We start from the raw sequence: 24,275 nt of genomic DNA on the forward strand, positions 1-24,275 counted from the left end.
TAAACCCGTTGTCATGTTCTTCCGCCGACAGACACGCTATGTGACTTTCGACAACCTTCTGTTGCGATCATCTGCTCACCACCCAGAAACCAGATCGGCTTGTGGCTGTTTTTACACCGACCACATCAGTAACAAAATATGTTTCAGCTGTTACGTCACTGTTTAAGTTTCGCGAACATCGCAATTCGCGTTAGATATCTGTTTTTGTGCAATCGCAGCTACTGCCTCTGAGAGTATTTGTCTGTTCAAACAGCTGTTTGAAGCTTTGGCTTATGCAGTATCCGCCGCCTAGAACTCCACACGCAATTACAAGTTCGTGCACTTCATCTAGAGAACCCAAAGTTGGCATCCAACACACCGCTGATCATTGGGCCATCCCACATCCCACACAGACCACTGACGGCTAAGCCGACTGTGCCTCAGAATTGCCGTCGCTGTGCAGACAAGTGTTGTTATAATCTGAGTTCGGTATACTAATAAAGATCCGACACTGCGAAGACTAGCGATGACGTCGACAGGGTCTTCATGCACTTAGGGAGGGCCCATCACATATCCGTTTCATCGGCCAAGTAACTGACAGAACAGTTAAGCAGATCCCTGGGCAGCCAGGATCAGCATATCTTAACTGACTATCGTCCATTGGGTTCTGGGACTCCCGGAGAACTACAAAGCTGGGATAGATCATCTCTGACTAAGGACGGAGTAAATCGATCGAGGATACGAATAGGACGCAAACCAATCTCACCACGCATGTCACATCACGCATTTCATCCTAGGGTTGTATCGTAACAGGACCAATACGAGAAAGGCATATGAGGCTTCACGAGCCCAGCCCTTTGAATGTCCCTGCAGTTCAGCAACCAGCTTGGTAGGAACACGTTCGTTCCAAACAATAACCCGGGTGACACTATTAGACGAAGCTGTGGACGAATGCGTGAGAGTTCATTTTGGGATGAAGCTTCATCATACAGTTATGACTCGATACAGCTGTGGCTGACGGAAGCGTGGCTACTATCGCATGGCAAAAAGCAATCAAAAGGGACTTGGCACGTGTTGTCGCTTAAAGTTTGACACGCGCCGTCCTGGATGGCTTGTCCTATTTTGTCTCAACATCATTTGCCAAGCCTCGATGTGCTCACTCTTGGAGAAAACATTTGACGCCCACAACCCGAGCCGATATTTTTCATAGCGGCAGCTCAAGGTTTAGAATCCAGTTGAAACGCTTGACAAAGCCAGCTTTCTAGAGTCAGGGATTGGATACGTACTGCGTTACTATGTATATGTGCGTATACAGACCTCGCACGATACTACTCTCATGACTCGCGAGCTGGGAAGCTTGATTGTTGCTTCGAACCAATTGCTTGGAGAAGTCGACCAGACAGGGCAGGGCAGAGCACCGAACGCTTGGCTTCATGCCCCTGTCCCTCCTCATGAAGAAGCTTGGTCGATCACTGGCAACGGCACACCCACCTCCTGAACCCTACGCCAAGAAATCCCGCCAGTGTAAGCGAGGAAGGGGAGGCGCCCGCTAAAACGACGATCATCCAAATTAGCCTGCTTAGCCAGTGACGACACAGGTGAAGACGAAAAGGCCGCCAGGAGCGTGGCTGCCCGAACGAACACCAGTCGCACCAATACGACGACATCATCGCACTGCCGGTACGCCGCTGCTCGTTGTTGCGCAAATCATCTGAACTTGGTTCGAGAGCTAGGAAGTGCCCAAGCCCAACATGAAAACACAAGCTCATTATCTTCACTAAGCCTAGTGTCCAATTCCTATTTTCACATCGTTAGTAAAAAACGCGGCCGGCACAAATTAACTGCGTGGAAGGGGTTTTTCTGCCACGGGTTGAAACGCTTTCGCGTAAGAACCAATAAACAGAGCCTTGAACCGGCAAATTACGAAAATGTGAGCAGATCACGCAGAGAATGTGAAGCCCCGGGTACGATCTGAAAGTTCAATATCTAAAGATTTCATCATGGGCACGCAAGAGGTTGCATTGCGTTGTACCAAAATAATTATTTGGACCGATCTTGTCTTGTCGCTTGTTAATCAAACTCGAGCGCGGGCGCTGGATCAGCTCTGGGGTAAGTTATTGGAAGCTTCAGCGGTTTGGACAGTATGTACACAAATGCAGGCCACAGCGACGAAACCAGGATGGAACGAGAGTTGAGCACTAGGAACGGTTCTGACACCGAATAAGGAAACGGTGGTCCGGAACTCGATGCAGTGGCGGTCGGGATGGCACGCCTGGCAAAAGGTTCCAGGTTAGGTGGACGCCCTATCTCGGCCGGGCGCGTGGAACTCCCGGCGCCGGAGAGCACCTTCTGGTTGATTTGGGGCTAAGGTCACCACGCACAAACACTACCGCCTTGTTCGGCGAACTTAATGCACGATCCATTGAGATGAGTGTGAGCCTGAGGGCAGGCAGTGGTTTAGGAGCAGGAAAGGGCACGGTCGTTAGAGCCAGGGGACATGTCTTCGATGGCATCGACACAGGCAAATGAGACCCCACGAAAGCCATGCCTAGGAGCAGGGCAGGGATAGCGATTTACAACGACTGATACTGATACAGACGGTGCTGTACGTACCATTACCTGCCAACCAGCCATCCGGCCTATCGACCGTTTGACCACGGGGCGATCACGGATATCCTGGCGCATGGCCAAGCATTCTAGCACACACACTCGTGGATCTCACTCACACCCTTACGCCGAGCGCTAACGTAGAGATGCGTGTGCATGTACCTCGGTATCCCACACTCCACACACTCCCTCTTGACCCAAGACAGACATACAAACCGCCCCTCCCTTGCTCAAGATCACCATCAGAGTCGTCACAACATCTCCTTCATGAGTGGGGACGTCACTGCCGGGGCAGATGTTCAACACAAACCCAAGAGGTTAGGTCCATCGAGCGGCATCAGGGAACCTCCCGTCAGCATCCTTCAGCCCTTGCCCTTGCCTATCGTCTCCTTTGTGACCCTGTCCAGTTGCCAACGATTTCCCTTTAGTCCCAGGATTTGAGCACTGGTAGGGCTCCACTCCCAATTTTGTGACAGCTGCGCTTGGAAGGCCCTTTTGGAGGGGGCGTAGACGCATCAAAACAAGTCTACGGTCTTCAGATCTGATAGACGGGTCTCCTCCACCCTTTGACAGGTCCTTTTCCCACACCAAGGACTTACTTAAGTTCCCAAGTCCCCGACTATTTCGCATCTAGCATGAGCTTCTAAGAACTCTTCACATCGAATACGACTTTGGCAGTACAAAAGGCTCATCATTAATATTTGCCAGTGCCTTTCCATTTCCCACCCATAATATCATCGGTATTTACCAGACACGATACTGCCTTAATATACTGGCTACTTGGCTTGACTGCTCCGATTACTTCTACCAGCAAATCCTGGTTAATCCCGAGACCATCCGCAAATGCATACAGCAGCTGCATCTTTCATGCCTAACCAATACAATCAACAAGAAACACACTTTTTTACTCGACGCGACCAGTATCAGCCTCCTTCGCCCCCAATGGAGGAACAAAAGTGCTCTCTACCCTCAATCTCGAACCTCTTGGGTTTGGCCGATGCCGGCTCACCCACGAGTGAGTCCTCACCAACTTCACGGCAACATTCTCCTCGCTTTGAAGGTAAGTCGTTCTTAATGACCACGAGGGCGGCTCGCTCACAATCTCATAGTTCCTCCACCTTCACATGGTCATAGCCGAGCTGGATCTGAATGGGCTAAATCATCGCACCGGGGGCTTCCCCCTACACCACCTATGAGCACAGATGCATCTTTCGAAGGCTACAGCTCCCCCACAAGGAAACCATCCAACCAGGCGTATCCAGGCTCAGCACCAAGAACATACTATTACGAGACCACACCACCTCTAGAAGCCGATGCACAGCGTCAGGCATCAGTAACGGCTATTCCTCGAGCAACACCTCCAGCAACGGCTCCTTATCCTCAGCAAGCTCATCCCACGGTATACGCCAACCCAGCACCAGTGGGCGCTTATTACCCGGCGGCACAGGTGCCTCCTGCTGTCCAGCCTCAAGAGATGAACCCTTACTACCAGCGCCCTCTCCCACAGGCTTATCCCCCACCAGTGAGCATGCCGGCACCTGCTCCCTCGGGAGCAAATCCTTGGCAGCACCATCACTATCTAAACCCAACTGGAGCGGCGGCATTCCCGCAAAGCCAGGACCGGTATATTTGCCCGACTTGCAACAAAGCCTTTAGCAGGCCCAGCAGTCTCCGAATCCACAGTCACTCACATACCGGAGAGAAACCCTTCAAGTGTCCCCATGCTGGATGTGGCAAGGCTTTCAGCGTACGCAGCAACATGAAACGTCATGAACGGGGCTGTCACAGCTTCGAATTTAATGGGTCTGTGATTCGGGGTTGAGGGATATATGTCGGACGACGAGATGGTTCTACGAAGAGGGATGAATACCAGAGAAAGCTCGAGATGATAATGCCTCACGGAACGAGCATTATTACAACAAGACCTGGATGGATCCGGTCTTATCACTTGTTATTGGGATGGAAATCCTGGTTAGACCCATGTCTAAGGATTTCCCGGCTTGGCGTCGCGGTCAACTGGGGAAAAGTCGGAGGGAGGAAAAGCTACATTCTCTTCACGACGCTGGTCTGTATTACTGGAAGCCTGGTGTATTGTGTTATTTTATTATTGTATTCCTTTGGCGGAAACTGTCTGTTACTTTTTTGGGAGGCAGCTATGGTCATTTTAGACGGCGCAGAGGTGGAAACTGGCTTGAGAACCTAGCGAAGCATCATGCACGGCGTTTAGTTTACTACTGTATGCTCTTTTATCGGCACACGAAGAGATCGACTGATGAGAGTCGACGCGACGGAGATGGCGAGAGGCGGATACGATACGCCCAAGACCAGGGAGGCTATGGAGCCTTGAATATCAAAATATTACAAGATCAAAGCACAATCGTTGCCCGAGATGAAGATGTGAATCCGGAGCCATGCAGACATGAAAAAGTGAATGAGCATGTAGCAACGGAGTAAATTAATTCGGTCTAATGCTCTACCGATGTCCACGTACGCCAGCCAATAGGGATATCTGGAGAAGTGGCCGAAACGGGGAGAACTAGAAGGTGAGTGCGCAGCATGGACCATCAAAGATGGAATCGGCTGATAGACATGGATGAGGCGACCAGACAAAAGAAGGAAGGACAGGCAGTACATGACAGGCAACGGTTAAATTTGAGCATGTGCTATTACTATTGTCGTGATTGTTATGACTTGTCTGTCTGTGAGTTGCAAGTTCAAAGGTACCACTGCCATATGCCGTTGCTTTTGCGGGTGAGACACCACGAGATGAGTGGATCTTGATTGGTCTGAGAAGGTTTGACCGCTGCAGTGATGACGAGAAGATCTCCCTGCAACTGCAACTGTAACATCAGCTAATGAATGAATGACAATGCCTATTCAGTGCATTCTTGGCCGTTCATTCATTCATTCATTCATTCATTCAATCAATGACTGCATTTTCAAGGACCTTGGATGCATGAACGGGTCTTAGAGGGATCCATACTGTTGAGCGAAGTGACGTCGTTGACTCGTGCAAGACGATTATACGATGTTTTTGAAAAGAATTGGAATTATCTACTGCGACTTCATCTAACAAGAGCCTGGAGGGTCCCTGTAATTTCTGGGTACAGAGCGAAAATAAAAGGTGCCCCGAGGGATCGGGTCCCTTTGTCATTGATGACAAGTTGGGTAGCTTGGACAAGAATGGAAGGAAGTCATCGGGGGATGTGTCGGCGCAATGTTGAACTTGGAGGGAAGAGGCACCCAAAAGAGGAATGCAATTGGTAGGGGTAGGGCAGCTAAGCAGCTAAGGTACCTAAGGAAGGGAAAGGTAGGGGTATGCTAAACCTGGGGTTCCCTCACCTTCTGCTGCTCATGCTCATGTCAAGGCTGGGCGGACCGGTTCGGGTTGTTACTCCGCCTGCCTCGTGTCTTTTTATGGTCTGTGTGAGAGTTGACTTAGTTAACTTGGAGAAGCTGACTGTTGACTTGGTCTTGGTGAGTTATGACAGGGGCAAGGGCAAGGTATTTGATGGACTGGGACAAGGGCTTGAATGATCGACTTCCACATCCATTCTTTTCTTTATTTGATGCTTGGATCAATAGTAGGGCCTCGGTAATTATTAGTACGTACTCAAGATTGCAGCATAGAACATTGCAAATGAGCGAAATGAGCAGCATTGAATGCCTTGCTGTACTGTACAGTGCATGCTCTGTATGTAGAGTTGCAATTGTGAATGTAACCGGAAAAGGGTATAGCCATGCACAATTAATGGCGATCTTCAGTGGGAGAAAAAAACAAATAAGCTACTGTACCTTACCCTCCATAGTGTTACCTCGGACACAACGCGATAGGCCATCTCGCCTGAGACAAGCGGGTGATACTGATTGACTAGCATCGGAGGAAATAACTTGACATTGACCTGAGCTGGGCTGGGCTGGGCTGGGCTGGGGGAGTTTGAATTGAATTGAATTTTAATCAAGGGGCCACGGCCACGAGGAGGATTCCTAACAAAGCATGGCGCAGATCCGTTAGTCTAGTGATTTTCTTTCCTGTCCCATCACTGAGGTAAGTACCTTGAGGTAAAAAAAGATGCTAATAAGTTAGTGCGTGTGAGAGCCGGAGGTCAGTCAGTTCAAGGGACGTCGCAGTCAGCCAGGAAAACGGCACAGACCAGAAACAGGACCATGACACCGGATGATGCTGTCTCTTTAGCACGGTAATTGATCAAGCTAGAGTTTAGTCCACGGGCTGGGCTGGGGGAGGCTGAAGTGATTAATTCCTTTTCGGCCGACCTTGCGATAGCCTCAAAGCTTTGTTTTGGACTTGAATGCGCACACGCACACGCACACGCACACGCACGTGTCGTGTCACAGACATCTTCAACGCTTCGGATTGATAATACGACGGGAAACCCGTAATTGCATAAACCAAGCACGAGCTTGATCGTGATCCACGAACTCGCAAAAAGGAAATCACAGAGAACCTCGGACATTTTCTTCTTTCATGCTTCTACGCTTTGGCTGCGGTCCAAGGTTCCCATGCGATGGAGAGCTCATCTCAAAGAAGCGGTGTTATCAGCTCCATTCATTCAAGGGGGGGTCCCATCAGGGCCACGTTTTTTCCCCCTTGAGCGGAGAACTTCTGGATCCATCTCTGACGGTTAAGAAATAACGGGCGGGCGCAGGGAAAGGAAAGGAAAGAAGAAGGAAAGAAAGAAAGAAAGACGCTGGATCGTTTGGAAGGGGGAGAATGATCGCAAGACATGGTCTTGTTCCCGGGGTGATGCTTGCTAGAGGACCATGGCAATGGGATGGATGAGATCTATTGTTTGGAGATGGCTCAGAATTAATCGACGACATATACCAGGGAGGTACGGGATATACGTGGGATACCACGGTGGTACGAGACGTATCGCATGGGTATTTCCAGATATCAGCTAGGCATCCATATAAAATTCCCTGGATCACCACTACCTACAGCCCAGTACCACCTCATCAATGGTTCATTATTAAGAGTTCCCGAGGGTGAGGATTGACGCCCAGACGTTTGATGATAGCCGCACACCTCCGATTCGCTGCTACTTACCCCCGGCTCCGAGGGCGCCTCTACAGTAGCAGATTTCAAGGATGCCTGCATCTTCATCTTAGCGCCCTCGAGCTAAACCCCAAGGGGACAGCAGCAGCCAGACGCCCGTCACAGGGGGTGTGTGGCCCGGCGGCGCGGGGCGGGGATCTCCCAGCAGGGGTTCTACCCTGGAATCACACAGACACTGAGAGGGCACGCTACGAGCATGCGCACCCCTCCCTCCTCCCTCACTGCCGTACCTTAGCCTGGTTCCAAAAACGGGCAAAGGGGCCAGGGCATGGATGACATCCATTGTAATAGCACGAGGTTTTATCAGGATCAAGCCTGTTGAAACTCCCAAGATTCCAGACTCGTGATGCTGTCCGTGTTTGTTTATGGTCTTTGCTTTTATTACTGATGGGTTCTGATATCGTAATTTAGTTTTTCAGTAGCCTCTCTGCGATCATGACCTGACGCTTTTACAGCCCTTAGAAAGCTATAGTCCGGACGACATATAGACGGGCTATCCCTACCTTGTCATCTATCGTATTGCATCGTATCGCATCACATCGAATTGATCCATTTTCAATCTCTTCGGCTAACTCGTGTCTTAAACTTTGTTGCTAAAAGCAGGAGGTGAAAAAGAACATATCATTACCGTAGACAGAGTCAGGTTTGCCGATGTTAGTCCGTCCTGTGTAATCTATCATTCTCCATCCCCAACCTCACACGATCCCACTCACATCAAAGACCATCCAATACAAACCATGCCAAATGTATCGTCGTCATCACAACGCTCTCGCTTGCTTACGCAGGGGCCAACTCTGCTCAACTGCCGGGTTCTTCCCAAACTTGATTGATACTCCGTTCTGAGTTCTCTCTCCTCTCTCTGTGTCTTTTCGTTTTTCGCCCCCTGAGATCTTCCAATGATAATGTGATTTGATTGCTTGTTGCGTCTCATCTTGCGGCCCCTTGGCGGCAAAAAGAGACAGAGATAGGACGGAGTGCAGGAGGACAATCACTCCATTGCCCACCCGCGATGGCACTGCAACGGCGGATACCAACCAGGGAGTTCCTGGGTTTCGCTTCGAGTCAGGAAACCGTTACATCTGCTCTTCACCGTCTTTGCATGACATAATGACATCGTTTCGAGGGACCAACAGCGCATGCATCGCATGTCCAGCAAGTCAGCTTCGCCTTGTGTAACTGTCATATCAACTTGGAGTATCCCTTTGTTGCGGTGGTTGCAATGAGACCGCCACTGATGGCCTCATCACAATAACGGTGCACATAAGAATCCAGCTTGCATATATACTACACTATCTAAACGTCAATAACTGAGTTTGTTGAACAACAACGTTCTCAAGCTTGGATCGTCTGCAAGGCTGTGGGCACCTCATGAAGATGCGACACAAGGTCATGTTCCCTGTTACGCATGGGAGATCTACCCATCCATGATCCATCCTCTTGGAAACGATGTGGCATGTCGGGCCGTGAAAGCATAGGGGTCACCGAATCACACTCGTCACCGCAGGGCCAAGTCACTCCCTCCTCTTCGTTCTTGACCCAAATCCTCGATCCATCCCGCACCTCAAACACTCCGAGATCACAGCTGAAGCATCGAGGGTGGCATATCAACGCAGTGCAACGGGGTATCAATATGGACCATGGTTATGGCATGGAGTATGGAGTCTGACTATGGAGTTTGCCGCAGTCCTTTCCTCTCATGGCTGTGCCGTCGGCCATATCGACATCCACTTTGTCCACTCAGGAGGATTCATCCCTTCTGTCAATCAAGGATATTGATCGACAGAGACCCTGTTCCACGAGGGCTCCTATCCTGCCATGCTACACTTACATGTAGGTAGCCTGACTGATGTTAATGCTGCTGCTAATACTGCAGTGCCCTACCATGCAAAAGGTTAAGCTCCGCTAGAACCCGCAGCGCCCGGTGCCTGTCAACTTAGAGCCAGGCTTTACTGGAAGCAACTGCTTTTCCGTGATCCCTATTTGCTTTTGCCGCCTAGCCGAGTATCATCTAACGTTTTCCCAGATTCAACCTGACCAGGTAGCTTGCCAACTTTCTGCGGCAGACTGACTCGGGAGAGAGGCACAGAAACTTACTTTCACGATGTTATCCCACTTGTAAGACGTCCTCATCAAACAGAACAGGGTCATCGCCAAGCTCGTGAGCGGTCGTTTGTCATTTCTCGTCTCAGACCATGTCACCTTGTCGTAAAAGTCAACTGAGCCAAGCTTAGTATAGCCAGCCACTGCGTCGCAAACCATCTAAACGAGAGTTTGATATCACACTCCTTACTGGGTTGAGGGAGAAACATCTCACAAATCACTCAACTATACATCGGACACATTGCCATGTTGGGCCTTGGTGAAAACGGGATCGACTTCGGGAATCGAGGGAGGTCAGGTCAGGTCAGCTGAAAGGCTGTGGAATCTGAACCTGCCTGAGCCTGAGCCTGAACATTGTCAGCTTCGGTTCCCCGTTGTCGGTGTTTGAATCAGGACTAAACAACAAGGTTTCCATGGGCTCGCAAATAAACTGTGAGTCCCCAGCACCTAATTTAGCATGCTGCGACCCTATTGATGGATCTTCATTTCTGTCAATCATAGTCCATCATACTATACCCCAAGTGAGGAGCCAAAATATCATGTCATGGCAGTCAACAGCCGCGCGCCAAGTCTATACGTGTACAGTACTGCAAGTGTACGTACTCTCCAACTAGACAAGCTTTATCATCTTCACATAAGCAGATTCCACGCGCAGCCCGTGACTCAAAAAAGCAAATACAGTACCGGTAGAAACACTAAGCCCTGGCTCAAAGAGGGCCCACGCCGGAGCGTCTCAGGTCTCGGGAGCAGGGGCCAGGTTGTGGCCAAGCGCACTTCGCTTCAAAAGCATGAAAGCCCGAAGGGGAAGAGACCACGCGATGTCACTCTGTCCAAGACATGACAGATCCATCCTTTGCCTTACACTGACACTCATGGCTGACTCTCTACAAACTCTATGTGCTCGCAGTGATCGTCGCCTGGGACCCCTCGTTGCGTCCTCACCATCGAACCCTTATATTGATGCTTGCACTCGGATGCGCAGAATCTGTACGCGGAACAAGCCTCAACTCAAAGCACGGACTGGAGTTAAGTAAAAATGTCTTATTGTTCGGCGAATACTTTGCTTTTTGGTGAGGTTGCTGAAGGGAGTGTTTTGTTTCATTTTGCGGGAGACACAGTCAGTTGTGGAGAATCCTTACCTTACCTTACCACTCTGTCTCCCTGTTTTTGTTTTTTTACAGCACGGAGATATTCAACATTGGGCAAACTACCGATTTTGTCTCTGTTGCATTCTTCCTTTTGAGTTCAAACGAAACTGGTTCCATTGTTTCGAATTGAAACCGGTTTCACCACCTCGTGTTCGCTCCAAATGTTTAGACGACAGAGGCTCTATACGGAATTGTCAGCCTTTCGTCATAGACTCAAGTTACTATCGATAGTTTTCGGTCCCTGAATGAGTGGATTGACATTGTGTGGTTGCTATTGGATATCATTATTGATACATGCCGAGGTATTGTCTTGACTCTATAAGCTGACTGCCGCTTCTAGCTGGTATGCGGCCCGCAGACTGTCTGTGATAGGGAATATTAGCTGCAGCAAGGCCTGTGGCAGAAGCAAGGGGTTTTATTATATATGTGTTAAAGACAGTTAGCGATGTTTGATGGTTACACAACGTTGTCGAGGTGATTCTTGACATGTCCTTCACCTGAACACTACTGATTCAGTGTCAGCTTGTCAGAGTCGCGGTGTGGATAAGCTGTCAATTCTTATCATTACCGGAGACTCCGATCTCGCTGCCGGGTCTTCAACTATAGCGCTTTGCTTTCTCCTTGCATTTCGGAGTGACAACTTCAAGTCATGAGTTGAGGCTATCGCGGTGGGTTAGTTCCCCCGGCGGCATGTCACTCGCATACCAGCCACCGGCAATTGCCGTGACACGGACAGGAGCAATTCTACTGCAAATGGAAAAGACTTCTCCTTTATTATGACGTTGGGAGAAGCTTTTCCTACCGGGACAATTGGTAATACGGCCTTGAAAGTTGTCGCTCCGAGGCTTCAAGCTACCCTAAACAATGACGTCGAAAGGGGCGAACAATATGACTTCCTTGGCGAAGAATTTTTGGATGGCGAAAGTCGACTTTGTTCTAGATCATTTTGGCCTCACGGTCTTTTCTTCTAATTGCGGATTAGAATATAGAATAAGAACACATACTTACTATACTGACACCCGGGTAATAAGTCTCCGGGGATGCTTCAAACACACAGAGAACAGCGATTCATGTGCCCAGACCCATTGACATGAAGAGTATGTATGTATGTATGTATGTGTATTTTTCGTCTGGGTGGCTGTAACGAAGCCAAATCTCCTACTGGAGCAAAAGACGTGCTGAGCTAGCTAGGTACAGGATACCCCGCTTCCTTCACCATCCAGCATACCAATGGCACAAAAGGTGCTGTATTTCTCAAGCCCGTCACCCGTCAGCGGGTTCGAGGGCAATCTATTGTCGAACTTTTTCCACCGACCAGAATTCTCTCGCGCATCACTACATCTGCTGACGCAGTCCACAATCTCCAGTAACCAAGTTGTAGCTCGTAGTCGACTGTCGCGGCGGCAGGGAAAAACCTCGGGAAGGGATCAGAGGCCGACGGTGCGGCTTGCCTTTAAAGGAGAAAAACCCATCGCAATCGGCGTCGTTGATCGGAAGGATGTCGCTACGAATGCCCGGGGCATCGCCCTCCGATATCTAAGGCGTTCTGGTTCTGAGGTGCCGCCATTAGATCCGACAAAGGTGTTGTCAGAGAAGGCGAACTCTCCAAAATTCCTTCTCTGAAAACTGCTGTTAGGGAGCCGATAGCGTCCCCGCAGTTTTTGTGTGGTCGCGTGGCCTGCAGAAAATCCCGCTCCTAGCACCGCACTAACAGTGCGTGCCAAGAAAGAATTTTTACAGGAGAGAGTTATTGACATGAAGAGTTTGTTTGTTTGTTTTTGTTTGTTTGTTTGTATATTTTTCGTCTGGGTGGCTGTAACGAAGCCAGATCTCCTACTGGAGCAAAAGACGTGCTGAGCTAGCTAGGTACAGGGAAACCCCGCTTCCTTCACCATCCAGCATACCAATGGCACAAAAGGTGCTGTATTTCTCAAGCCCGTCACCCGTCAGCGGGTTCGGGGGCAATCTACTGTCGAGCTTTTTCCACCGACCAGAATTCTCTCACGCATCACTACATCTGCTGACGCAGTCCACAATCTCCAGTAACCAAGTTGTAGCTCGTAGTCGACTGTCGTGGCGGCAGGGAAAAACCTTGGGAAGGAATCAGAGGCCGGCGGTGCGGCTTGCCTTCAAAGGGGAAAAACCCATCGCAATCGGCGTCGTTGATCGGGAGGATGTCGCTACCGATGCCACGGGCACCGTCCTCCGATATCTAAGGCGTTCTGGTTCTGAGGTGCCGCCATTAGATCCGACAAAGGTGTTGTCAGAGAAGGTGAACTCTCCAAAATTCCTTCTCTGAAAACTGCTGTTAGGGAGCCGATGGCGTCCCCGCAGTATTGTGTGGCCGAGTAGCCCGTAGAAAATCCCGCTCCTAACAGTGCACTAACAGTGCGTGCCAAGAAAGAATTTTTACAGGGGAGAGTTGATGACATGAAGAGTATAACCCAGATATGACCCGTTTAGGGTAGTAGGCAGGAGTAAATCGGCCAGTCTCGAGCTGCTGCAAGCCAGTTCATGTATGCCATGAGTCGCTACAGATGTTGAGCTCCTTCGCGATAGACATCCAAATAAATGTGTTGATAGTCCCAAATGCAATTAAAAACTGATGTTACTCGAAAAAATAAGCTGATGATATACATACGTACTGGCAACGCTCGAAGAGTCATGGCCATAAGGATTGATGGTGAGGCAATGCTGCGTCAACAGTCAAGGCAATACAAGGAACAAAATACTTGTACCATGTGGAGCGCATCATAAAAAGAATATGAAAACAAAAATATGGCCATTTTATGGTATCTATCAGCCAACATACTTAGAAACAATAGCCTTGGCCTTCCTGACAGTACGCTCGTCATCTCCAGACCAACCCCTTGAGTTGGGTTAAGCCTGCAACATGCTGTACCACCGTAAAACCCGCAGAAAATTCAATACCCATAGTGACTCATGGAGTTATTACCCGGAGCCGTATAACAATGGTACAGGAGGAAGCATTGCCCAGCGAAGAGTGAAGGCAGTCTGTGATATCGACTCAATGTCACCACTAGACCAGGACTCTAAAGCTATCAAACGTGTCCCATGGCGATAAACTTACTGGTAACTTTATTAAATTCTCCAAGCATCAGAACTCGATGTATCATATGGTAGATTGCGAATATCGTCATGTCACCTGAAGAGTCGGCCAGATAAGGACGACAGCAAACAGAGGTGAGTTGCGAAGCTAAGACTTTGAGGGCTTATTGAGAAGTATTGTATTGAACTGAAAATTTTAGTTTCAGAAGATTATTGACATTTATGAGATGGAATAACAGTCAAATGCATTCGTTCTTTTCTGTAAAACTTCAATAAGAAAGCCATTTCCCCCATCCAAGAGCTTAAAGGTTCCGTAATACTTCAACACACTGCAATAATTTCGATATGAATGAGCTCCGAAACAATAAATGAAGTTTTAAAATATCAACGCAGAAGGAAAGCCTGTCCTGACTTATCAGCGCCAGGGTTGGAATAATATTGGCTTCCAAAAATATCATGGAATGCCACCTGATCCGACATGACTTTAGTTCAGATATGAGAAGCGCGGAATTATGACTGTCAATCAACCTCAGATATAGAAACGACTTGATGCAGTCAGATATAGCAAGGGATACATAGGATTAAATCCATTAAGATCATTGTCGAGCATTCATGGGAACCTATCGCTGAAACTCAACAGACGACGATAGACTTCAACAAGGATAAACACCAGTTGCATCACAATCTAATGAACATCAAGGCAGTAAGGGGTAAAGAAACCAGCTATAGTATCTTGGAGAAGTGCTGAGTATCACATCTCCTGTGTAAATACTTGAGTCCCTTGTAGAGCTCCGCCCTCACCAATCCCACCGAGTAGGGGGTTTGTGTTGTGCCGGTGAAACAGAATATCACCAGAAGACAAGTCGTCGTTCTCGCATGAAATAGTACTTAAAAGACTTGGGATATATGCAATGGATCCTATGCAGTGCCGTTTTATCTGGTATTTAGGCGAGTGTTGATGGTTGGGGATCTATGATACTGATGCATCACCCGCCCCAAATAGTTCGATGCGAACTTTAGACGCCGAGATACATAAAAGTTGCTCGATCATGTTTCCACTATAGTAAAGCGACTTAAGTCGAAAACAAAAGCATTGTAACAGTGGTCAGGTCAATGCATGATAGCAACATGGGCATCGCTGAAGATGAGACTGGACTAGTACATCACGATTGATAGGATGAGATAGCAGTGTATTACGGGTATAGACCTAGCGAACGGAAGAGAAACGATTTAAACCAAGGGATATCGCCTCCAACAATCCCGAAGAGCCTGTGTTCGAATATCGCATCCTTGAGCACAACAGGTAACCTCAAACTTTCACTAGAACAAACATACCTAGGTAGTGAGAAAAAGACCCAGGGCTTCAATGGAAAACATCCGAACTATACCAATAAGAAGAATTAAATAGAAAACCAAGTCATGAGACAGACTGAAGGTCTGAATCTGAGCTTCCTATGGCACGTACTGGGATTTATATTGAATAGATACAGGCTTTATGGTTGAAAGACCACGTATGAACAAGTACTTATTACTAATTTAGCGACTCTCGGGGTAAGAAACATCATTTCTTCTTTTTTTTTCTACGTTACTTCATTGGCCATGCGACCTCTTGTGTGATGATAAGAAACGTTGTTGTGAGCGAAAGAGGAAGACTTCAGCCAGATCTGAGTGACTGCGCCCGTGGAACAGCACGTACAACTCCTCCCAGCATTCGCTGATGAACTCAGTCAAATTGGAGGTGACATGAGCCAAAAGTGACTACAATTTTTGTCAGCGCTCTCGTCGCAAGAGCATGGAGCGACCTTGCACGACTCCCACATCAAACAAGTTTGATGGAAGAAGTCGTTACACAGCATGGCGCCCTAGCGGATCTCCGGATGGTTGCCCAGTACGAAGGAGAAAGTCTACCAAGGGAGCACGACATGGCTTGCTCGTGGCTGGATCGACCGAGGACCAGTCTTTGAAGTCGGCGCACAACATATGATAGCACGAGCAAGGGTGGTATTACTTGCAGCGGCAAGCTGCATTTGACACGATCCTTTGGCTGTCCTCGTGCCACTCGATGCAACGCAAACAGAGAACAGGCAAATTTGACCGGGAAGAAAAAGGGTATCATCTGAGGTCAAGATGCGGCAGTTCAGGTTGTTGCGAGGGCGGGGGAGGCGCAGAGAAACGGCAATGTTCCGAGGTTGATGAAATGTATGAGCCTGTGGGTGAGTGAGTGCTGCTGCTGATACTTATAGACGTCATGTTGAGGCTCAAGAGTGCTGCAGGTCAGCAGTAGTTGCATGATGCAGTCACGCATCTGCAGAAAATATACATCTGGACCTGCAGTGTAAAGAGCGAGACGAACTGCAACACGTATTGAGACGAACTCGACAAGCAAACGAACGGGTAATGATTATCGTAGTTTATCCTTTTGGTGTGTTGTGTAGTGCTGTGCTGTGCTGTGCTGTGTCAGGGATGTGTTTCGTCTGGCGCGCGCCACAAGACATCACCCAATAAGTCATCACCCATTGATATTGGGGGTTTGTGTTTCGGGGAGATGGTTGCCGATTTCCGGATCGACAGAGCAGAGTTAGTGAGTTGATTGTGCTTCTTTACTTACGTATGAGACATAGCCAACAGTCAACTTATTGTGTGATGAGGAAGGGTTTCAGGCTGAGTCAGTAGGCGCTGGGCTCGTGCGTCGGCTGATATCGCGATGGATACGCTTCTTGTTTTGGTGTTGTAGAAGGAATTCGCGAGCATTGGAGGTGTAAGTACAACGAACAGGGAGTGCATTGATCGGACGGGAGATACACGTGCGCATGACATTAACACCTACCAATTTGGGCAGTACCTGGGGATATCTAGTTAGTTTGGTGGGTGTGCTGATAGTCGACGGAGGATCGTCACGATAATTCATGTACGCACTTTATCTATGACCTGCCATTACAGCAAGTGTCTTGTACATGTTACAGACAATGGGATACAATGGAGTACATGTCGTGCTCGGGGCTCCTCAGCTTTGATCCCCGCGGTGGCTGCCTCCGCCAAATGTGGCTCGTGGTGGTGATGGTGAGCATGGGTTAGAGACTGGGATAGACCCTACTTTGTAGGTCATGGTCAGCAGAGGCACGGAAAAGTCAACATGGGAATCATTAATATTTGTTGTGTCTGGGTCTAGTATCGACATGGAAGCCGAACCGAGGTGAGTTAAAGCACCTAACTTAACTTACCTAGGTAGTATAGAGAGTCTCACCGAGTGAGAAATATACGGCTCATGATCCGAGTTCCCGGGCATGGTCATTCATCTCCGTCTCATGGAATAGGCAATTAGAATCAAGGTGTCGTATGTTTACTGTTGCCCGTGGACGTGTATTGTATCATGATCTGTCTCCTGATTTGAGTGAAGTTGTCGTCTTTCATGTTTATAGTCGACCTCAATAAAGAAGCCACTCTTTTCTTTTTGTCTTTCAACTCTTGTTTCCTCTTTTCCTCTTTCCCTCTCTTTTCTTTTTCCACCCTTTTCTCCCTTTGATTCATATTCTCCTCCTCTAGTACGACGCCATCAATAATCATCGAGATCTCTCGCCGTGGGTTCCCGGTTTCTTTCTCACCGACCTTTATGCCCCCAGCATCATGGCCGCCGAGTTGGTCCTGGTTCACGCCTAAATGATACCCTGTCAGGCCTGAATACAGCAAACGGCAGTGGTCCTCCAGTTCACTTCACTGTTGATACCAGAAATTCATTTGCTCTTTTGCCTTGCGTCTTTCTCATCTGTCGTTCCCCGCTTGATTAGAAGAGACAAGGCAGAAGAAGCAAAAAAAGCCGACTCTTGGACCTCTTGAGATCGTCGTTTAATGACAGGGAGCTCCAATTAGCGCGCGCTATCTCTGGCTGGCTGTAAGAGCTCCCAGCTCCATCAGTGACCGCTCTGTCGGTACCTACCTACCTTACCTCACTTATCCATCAGCGCAATCAATTAATCAATCAATCGGGCATCAACCTTAATATTACTATATAAAGTGATAAAGTATTACCTGTCCGCCCTTACCTTGACCGCGGCCGGATTAATTGATTGATTGCTATTGCAATTGCACGTGCAATTGTAACCAAATTGTGCAACCGCAGCTGCAACCGCAACCACCTCTCAGTTATCCTCCTTCCCCATCTCATCCACTCCATTCCCCTCCCCCCATCTTATCTCATCCATCCATATCACGGTACAACTTTGGTAGTGGAGGTTAGTTCTTCTCTTATTCAACACCATCACCTAATTAATTACCTTACACACAGCCGAGGATAGAGGCTAATGATCATCTTTTGTTCAGTTAGACTACTCAACGATATCAAGCTTTGTCACCATAGGCTCTACAGCATCTCAACTCACCGTACCAGACCGCACCACATTACATCCTAATACCAAAGAAAATATCTTTCTTTTGGGTCGCAATCATCAAGCAAACCCCCTCGTCAAATCATCCCTGCCTCTTTCACCGAAACGGGCCTTCCATCCTCCATACTCGACCGACCGACCTTACGAAACGATACGTACCGGTACTTTGTTGCTTCGAGTCCATCTCCCCCACCCTCCACCTCAAGCCCAATTCCGTCTTCTTGGGTTCCTCCCCCGATTCTCCAATCACACCTCTTCCGTCTATTCCCCAAAAGAGACCTAACTCCCTCGATCGCTCTCTCTTCTCCTCGTTTCTCTCCGGGCGCTCTGAGGTCCGGGAGCCTCCAGACGAACTACCTGACACCCCGAAGCCACTGAAAACCGACTCAACACCACCGATGATGCTCATGATCGTATTGGCCGCGATATCATGATGCTCTGCGCAGCACACCCCACGCCCATTCTAGCATCGTCGCATCCGCTATCATCCTCACCCTTGCCGTCGCCGCGATCCTCCTCGCATATCTCTCTATCATTGTCGTTTTTGTGCGCCGTGGTATCTTGTCCATTGGTGTCATTACCAACGCTGTGTTCTTAACTCAATCGTGTCAACAGGCCATCGGCCCGTCGGTCTCTTCTCATCCAGCATAGCCCATGTCACGAGTTGCCGCAGCTGTTTTATACACAAACCGAATATCTCCTCGCCCACCTGCTCGACTCATACCGCATCCTCAACCCACTTGCTCTTCTGCGACGATCCCAAAAACCAAAACCTTTACTTGACCCCCCAAATCTCAACCGCAGCCGCCTACTTTGCGACTCACCTGGTCTCCCCACGCCATAGCTAGCAGCCTTTCCAGCTGCTGCCCGTCATGTCCTCACAGGCTGTTCCGGACACCCAGCTAGGGCTCACCAACGAGGAGATCCAGCTGCTTCGCCAAGGGCAGGGCGGCACTGGGAGGGGGGTCCAGCAGCTCGCGCGCCGCTAGTCGCGCCAGTAGCCAAGGCCTTCTACTACTCGACAGCTCCTCACTTTCTGCTTTAGGCCGTTACTTTGATCATCTTATGGCTAGTATCGAACAACGGATTAATTACCTGAGTCATGAAGCGCAGCGATTTACCCAACTGCAATATGACGAAGCTGATGGAATCATCGGCGGCGCCGACGCAGAAATTGCTCGGTATACCGAGATTCTTCAGCAGCTGGATGAGCTCGAGGTAGATTTCGACCGTATCGCCCACATCAAGGAGATTGTTAAGGGCTATCGGTCAAGAGTTGAAAGTTTGGAGCGGGATCTTGAGAGTAGTGGTAGCTCGAGCCGACACCGACACTCTTCGTCGCACCATTCTTCCTCTCATCGCAGCCATGGTCACTCTCATCGTCACAGCAGTTCTCATCGTTCACGGCACTAAACAGATCATCTACCAGATGGTGGGAAAGTGTGGCCGAGATTACTCACTTACAAAATATTGTTACAGTAAAACAAAAGTCTAAAAAGAAGAAAAGATTCGAAAAAGAAATAGGGGAGAGTTCGAAAAAGAGACGAAGTCCTGCGCGGGTTACACAGGACCGCCGTGCTCGTTGCATCGCGAAATGCATTCTGCTCTCAGGCTCGGTCTATAGCCATGACGAATCAAAGGTCAGGAAGGGAACCTGGGACGTGGGAATTTTTGGAAGATTGATGGGCCTCACGGCTACAATACGCTACGCTACGTCTACGCAAGATGGAATTGGCCTCACGGCCTGGCCTATTTTTTAATGTTTTTGTTCCTATTATTGTCTATCTGCGTTTTCTTGGGTTCAGTTTAGTGCTATCTGGCGTTGAATAGCGCCTGTTGTTGGATATATGTTCGTGTCTCGGGCATTTGTGTCAAATGCTTGGACTCCTTACCTTACTCAGACAAATTTGGTGTTGAAGCGTGTGCTTGGAGAAAAATACCCCTTGTTGATTATTGTATTGTCATAACAAAGCTTTACTACGACATGTACCTTTGTTTCTTGGAATCTTTGGAAGATTGTTTCCTCATGATGTGATGCTAATGTCAAAAGGCATGGATGTCCCTGCCAATGGCGGTACTCATCACGAGAGCTCTCACCGCATTGTGTTTTTTAATGGACCACTTCGAGTCGTGCTTTTACATTGTCGAACGCCTCACCTGCACGACTGGCTCTGGGGTGCAGCTCTGGGGATGCATATGCAAGGCGGGTGGAAGCATCGTTTATGGGGGAGACGCAGTGATGCCCAACACTAAAGGGTTGTAGTATAGTTGCTGACGTGTGTGAAGATCAAGGCTGGACTCGACAGGTGGATTGAAAAATGATTTATGACCTGGATTGAAAGCATATATCAACAGTTTGGTTCTTTCATTGGCCTTGGAAAATGAGGCGAGAAGGGGAGACGACGCTGTACGTTGGGTTCATGATGGAGAAGAGTTGGTGTAAGTTGGGTACACATCCATTCTCATGATGATATGGATTGTCCAATGACGTTGTATGTCTTGAATAGACAAGGGTTATCTGCAAAATGCTGCACTTTAACGGCTGCTCATTTCATTGGATGCTCACCGAGTTCTAAAGTGCAGATGCGTTCCTATGAGAAGCCGTTGGAGATTTGGGGGCCAAACAATGCTATTCACCCGATTGAGAGAGAGGCTTGAGAGGTCGAGTATGTAGAAGAGTGTGTCATTATCTTTTTTACAACGTCTAAGAATAAACATACGCAAGAACAGCCCAATCCAACTCAACCGAATTCGATCCAATCCCACCATTCCTCGCAAGTAGTTTAGACGTTCAACTCATAATAACAATGCTAAAATCCTTGTCCATTAAAAGTAACAAGCACACCAACAGAGCATTTAAAATGTAATAACCCATTCCATTCCATGCATGCCATGATCCTTGTGCTCGCGCCAAAAACGCCCATAAGTGTTTCCATGTATCATTTCCAAACCCTCACGTGTGAGGGGGATATCCATTGGGAAAGCCTCTCGTTTCCCTCTCAGCTTGCGGTAAGACAAATGAAAGGGGGAATCAAAACGAGAGACAAAGAGGTATGTGAGGGTAGCGTTGACCCTCCAAAGCAATATCATGATGCTCGCCTCTAATGCATAAAAAAACAAAACCACAACCACACACCAGCTTTCTTCATCATTACTTCTTTTCATGCGACTAGCACGGAGGCGGCCTACACCCGGGCGATCCGTCGCTGTCGGACCAGGAAAGGACTAGGCATCTCGTCTCGTTCCGGATCCCAGACAGCGACGGGCTCGTCACCACTTGACTTGCGCTCAATTCCGATGCGGTCTCGGAATGCCCTCTTGGGGCTGACGTTCTCCCCTGTGCTGGGCATCACGATGGCGCTCATGGGACGACCGCCTGCGCGAGCCTGCTGAAGCTCGACGAGGGTTCGGCCTCGAATGTTATTCTTAGCAGCAACCTTGCCCAGGACATCATCGGTGCTGCTGCTGTTCTTCTTGTTGTTGAGTGATGAGGCGCGCGTCAAGCCCTGGCTGTTGGCCTCGGACTGGAGGTTTGCCGCTGAGGGAATCTTGCTCAGACGGCGAGTGGGCGACCTCGGAGCCTCAGGTGGAGGCATCTGCTTAGACACGAAGCCCGAGGTTGATGGTTGGGTCTTGAGACGGTTCATGGGGCACGACTTCTGAGAAGTGAGGACAGGTCGTGTCTTGGAGGTGAAGGGATTCTTCGAAGACTTGATGTTTCGTGTTGGCGACGGGACAACGTCTTCATCTTCAGAATCGGACAAGGTATCGCGAGGATGATCCCATCGGGAATCGGCGGAGGTTCGATTGGCGTTGGCGGTAAAGATGTTTCCATTGGCAGTGGTAGGAGCCTTGGTGTTGCCATTGCGGCGAGGAGAAAGAGATAGCGACGCAATTGCGATAGGGCTTGGTGAGTTCATCTCGACATCCATTGGCGTACCAGCAGGATTACCGACGAACATGGTCTGCGCACGGCTGAAAGGCGTGCGAGCTGTCTTCTTAGTCTCTCGAGGCGCCTCGGGGCTATCGATGGAGTACTCAGTGAGATCTGTTGTGGAGGGGAACTCGACCTCGCTGCCACCGAGGGAAGAGTGAGGATAGTCGGACTTGTAATCCGACTTGCCCATTGATGAGGCATACTCATCTTCTCGACTCTCAGGTCTTGAGCCGGAAAATGTTACTGTTTTCTTTTGCAGCTCAGCTTCGACGCGTGCCTGAACCTCGGCTTCGAAGCGATTTTGGAGCTGCTCGATCTCTGCGTTGGCAAGACGGTCAATCTCGAGACGTGCTTTAACCTCCCACTCTCTCCGTAGCGATGAGTCCAGCTCCTCTCGGATAACGTCCTTTTCTCTCTCCATATTGACAAGTCTCTCATTGAGGTCCCTTTCCTTCTTACGTAAAGCATCCTCTCTGAGGCGGAGAGATTTGTTGAGGTCAACAACCTCCTTCTCCTTCCTCATAAGCTTGACCACTGGCAGGTTCAGGAGCTCAGAAGTGTCAGGTCTTCGATCAGGGTTCACACGGAGGCAGTCCTTGATAACCTGATAAAGCTCGGGAGAGTAAACGTCGGGCAAGGCAGGGAACTTGCCCTCCTTAATCTTCTGCACAAGTTGGAAATGCGTCTTTGCGTTGAAGGGTGGCTCGCGTGCGCAGAGCTCGTAGATGATGCAACCCAAAGACCAGATATCGGACTTTAATGTGTACTTCTCCGCGGCACATATCTCGGGAGACATGTAGAAGGGGGTACCGACATAGGTAGAAGCGAAGTCGTGGGACTTGATCATCTTGGAGAGACCGAAGTCTCCAAGCTTGACAGAGTTGTCCTCGCCAAGGAAGACTAAAACACTGTCAGTTTCGAATTTCGTAAACAAAGGGATCCACTATCGAGGTCTCACCATTCTCAGGTTTCAAATCTCGGTGTAGAATAGTCATTGTTCCAGCGGGAACCTTGGGTCCGCCAGCAGCGTTTCCCTGTGTTAACCCAAGCACGTTGGCGCCAACCTCTGGAGGGTCAACACCGTAGTGACATCGGTAAAGCGCCATGACGAGCTGACTGAAGATACTCCAGACGAAGCTTTCCTGAGCTCGCTGGCCCTTTAGTGCGAGGTCCTTGATAACGCGGCCTAGATCGCCATTCCCGCAGTACTCCATGTAAAGATGCAAGTCCTGGCTAACTTTGAGGTGTTCACGGTGGTAATAGGCGACAATGTTTGGGTGGCGCAGATGCGATAGAATCTGGAACTCGGCGTGAAGTTGTTCGCGCTCCTTCTGGGACATGCGTAGATATGAGATTTCTTTGCGGCACATGATGAAGCCGTCTGTCCTGCGACGGACCTTGCGGATGATGCCAAAGGAGCCATGGCCTAGAAGAAGACGGCGAGTTAGAGTTGTCGCTCAATTGATAGCACGGCGCATCGAGACGAGTGCTGCTAACTCGATAGACTCACCAATCTTCTCCAGCGTTTCGTACTTGTCCTCGGAAGACATGATGAAGTTATTCACGGTGAACAAGCAAACTCAACCCATGCAAACAAGTAAATTCTCGCTAGGCCGTGAAAGTGTGAATGCAGATGCGATGAAGGACGCAGAAACAAGAACGAACAAACACAACCTGCTTTGGTTAGTAGTAGTAAGCTTGATGTTAAAGAGATGGATGAGAGGAGAGAGAGGAAGAGGAGGAAAAAGGAAGAAGGCAAGGTCCAGCTTGAAGTAGCTAAGTGAATGGATCTATTTTGCGTTGTTCGTGCAACTTGTAGCTTAGACCCAAATAATCCCGGCCACTCGTCCCACGGCCTCGGTTCTGATTGGAAGTAAACACTCCATCGTCGCTACCATGGCAACCAAGGGCAAAGCTACCGATAACCGGTGATAGCCCGGGAAGCTCTTATCGATAAGAGGTGACGTCGTTCTCTT

At 49.0% G+C, this 24,275-nt stretch overlaps 5 protein-coding genes across 7 annotated transcripts; 3 read left to right on the forward strand and 2 right to left on the reverse strand.

Annotated features, from left to right (window-relative positions):
* Positions 1–3,183: 3,183 nt before the first annotated feature.
* On the forward strand, positions 3,184–4,982 carry FOXG_06083 (uncharacterized protein). The gene is made up of 2 exons (XM_018384587.1): positions 3,184–3,646; positions 3,696–4,982. Exons 1-2 carry the CDS (start codon positions 3,430–3,432, stop codon positions 4,406–4,408), a joined length of 930 nt encoding a protein of 309 aa, XP_018241717.1. The 5' UTR covers positions 3,184–3,429; the 3' UTR covers positions 4,409–4,982.
* A 5,514-nt stretch (positions 4,983–10,496) lies between these two features.
* On the reverse strand, positions 10,497–10,637 carry FOXG_19179 (uncharacterized protein; the record flags this gene model as incomplete). Its single annotated transcript, XM_018399380.1, has 1 exon — positions 10,497–10,637. The coding sequence occupies one exon, from the start codon at positions 10,635–10,637 to the stop codon at positions 10,497–10,499; it is 141 nt and encodes a 46-aa protein (XP_018241718.1).
* Positions 10,638–16,956: 6,319 nt separating this feature from the next.
* On the forward strand, positions 16,957–17,055 carry FOXG_06084 (uncharacterized protein; the record flags this gene model as incomplete). The annotated part of the gene is made up of 1 exon (XM_018384588.1): positions 16,957–17,055. The coding sequence occupies one exon, from the start codon at positions 16,957–16,959 to the stop codon at positions 17,053–17,055; it is 99 nt and encodes a 32-aa protein (XP_018241719.1).
* Positions 17,056–17,397: 342 nt separating this feature from the next.
* Positions 17,398–23,200, forward strand: FOXG_06085 (uncharacterized protein). 3 transcript variants are annotated; one of them, XM_018384589.1, is made up of 2 exons: positions 17,398–18,209; positions 18,298–23,200. In XM_018384589.1, exon 2 carries the CDS (start codon positions 19,428–19,430, stop codon positions 19,773–19,775), a length of 348 nt encoding a protein of 115 aa, XP_018241720.1. In that variant the 5' UTR covers positions 17,398–18,209; positions 18,298–19,427; the 3' UTR covers positions 19,776–23,200. The 3 variants fall into 3 exon arrangements, with proteins under 3 accessions (XP_018241720.1, XP_018241721.1, XP_018241722.1); XM_018384590.1 differs by having other exon boundaries at positions 17,414–18,209; positions 18,302–23,200; XM_018384591.1 differs by having other exon boundaries at positions 17,414–17,558; positions 18,298–21,128.
* FOXG_06086 (NEK protein kinase) lies at positions 18,252–24,118 on the reverse strand. The gene is made up of 3 exons (XM_018384592.1): positions 23,810–24,118; positions 23,258–23,725; positions 18,252–23,199 (listed from the first exon to the last, which is right to left on the reverse strand). The coding sequence occupies exons 1-3, from the start codon at positions 23,847–23,849 to the stop codon at positions 21,548–21,550; spliced, it is 2,160 nt and encodes a 719-aa protein (XP_018241723.1). The 5' UTR covers positions 23,850–24,118; the 3' UTR covers positions 18,252–21,547.
* Between the last annotated feature and the right edge of the window lie 157 nt (positions 24,119–24,275).

The sequence above is a fragment of the Fusarium oxysporum genome, chromosome 2 (genome assembly GCF_000149955.1).
Source record: "Fusarium oxysporum f. sp. lycopersici 4287 chromosome 2, whole genome shotgun sequence".
NCBI lineage: Eukaryota > Fungi > Ascomycota > Sordariomycetes > Hypocreales > Nectriaceae > Fusarium > Fusarium oxysporum.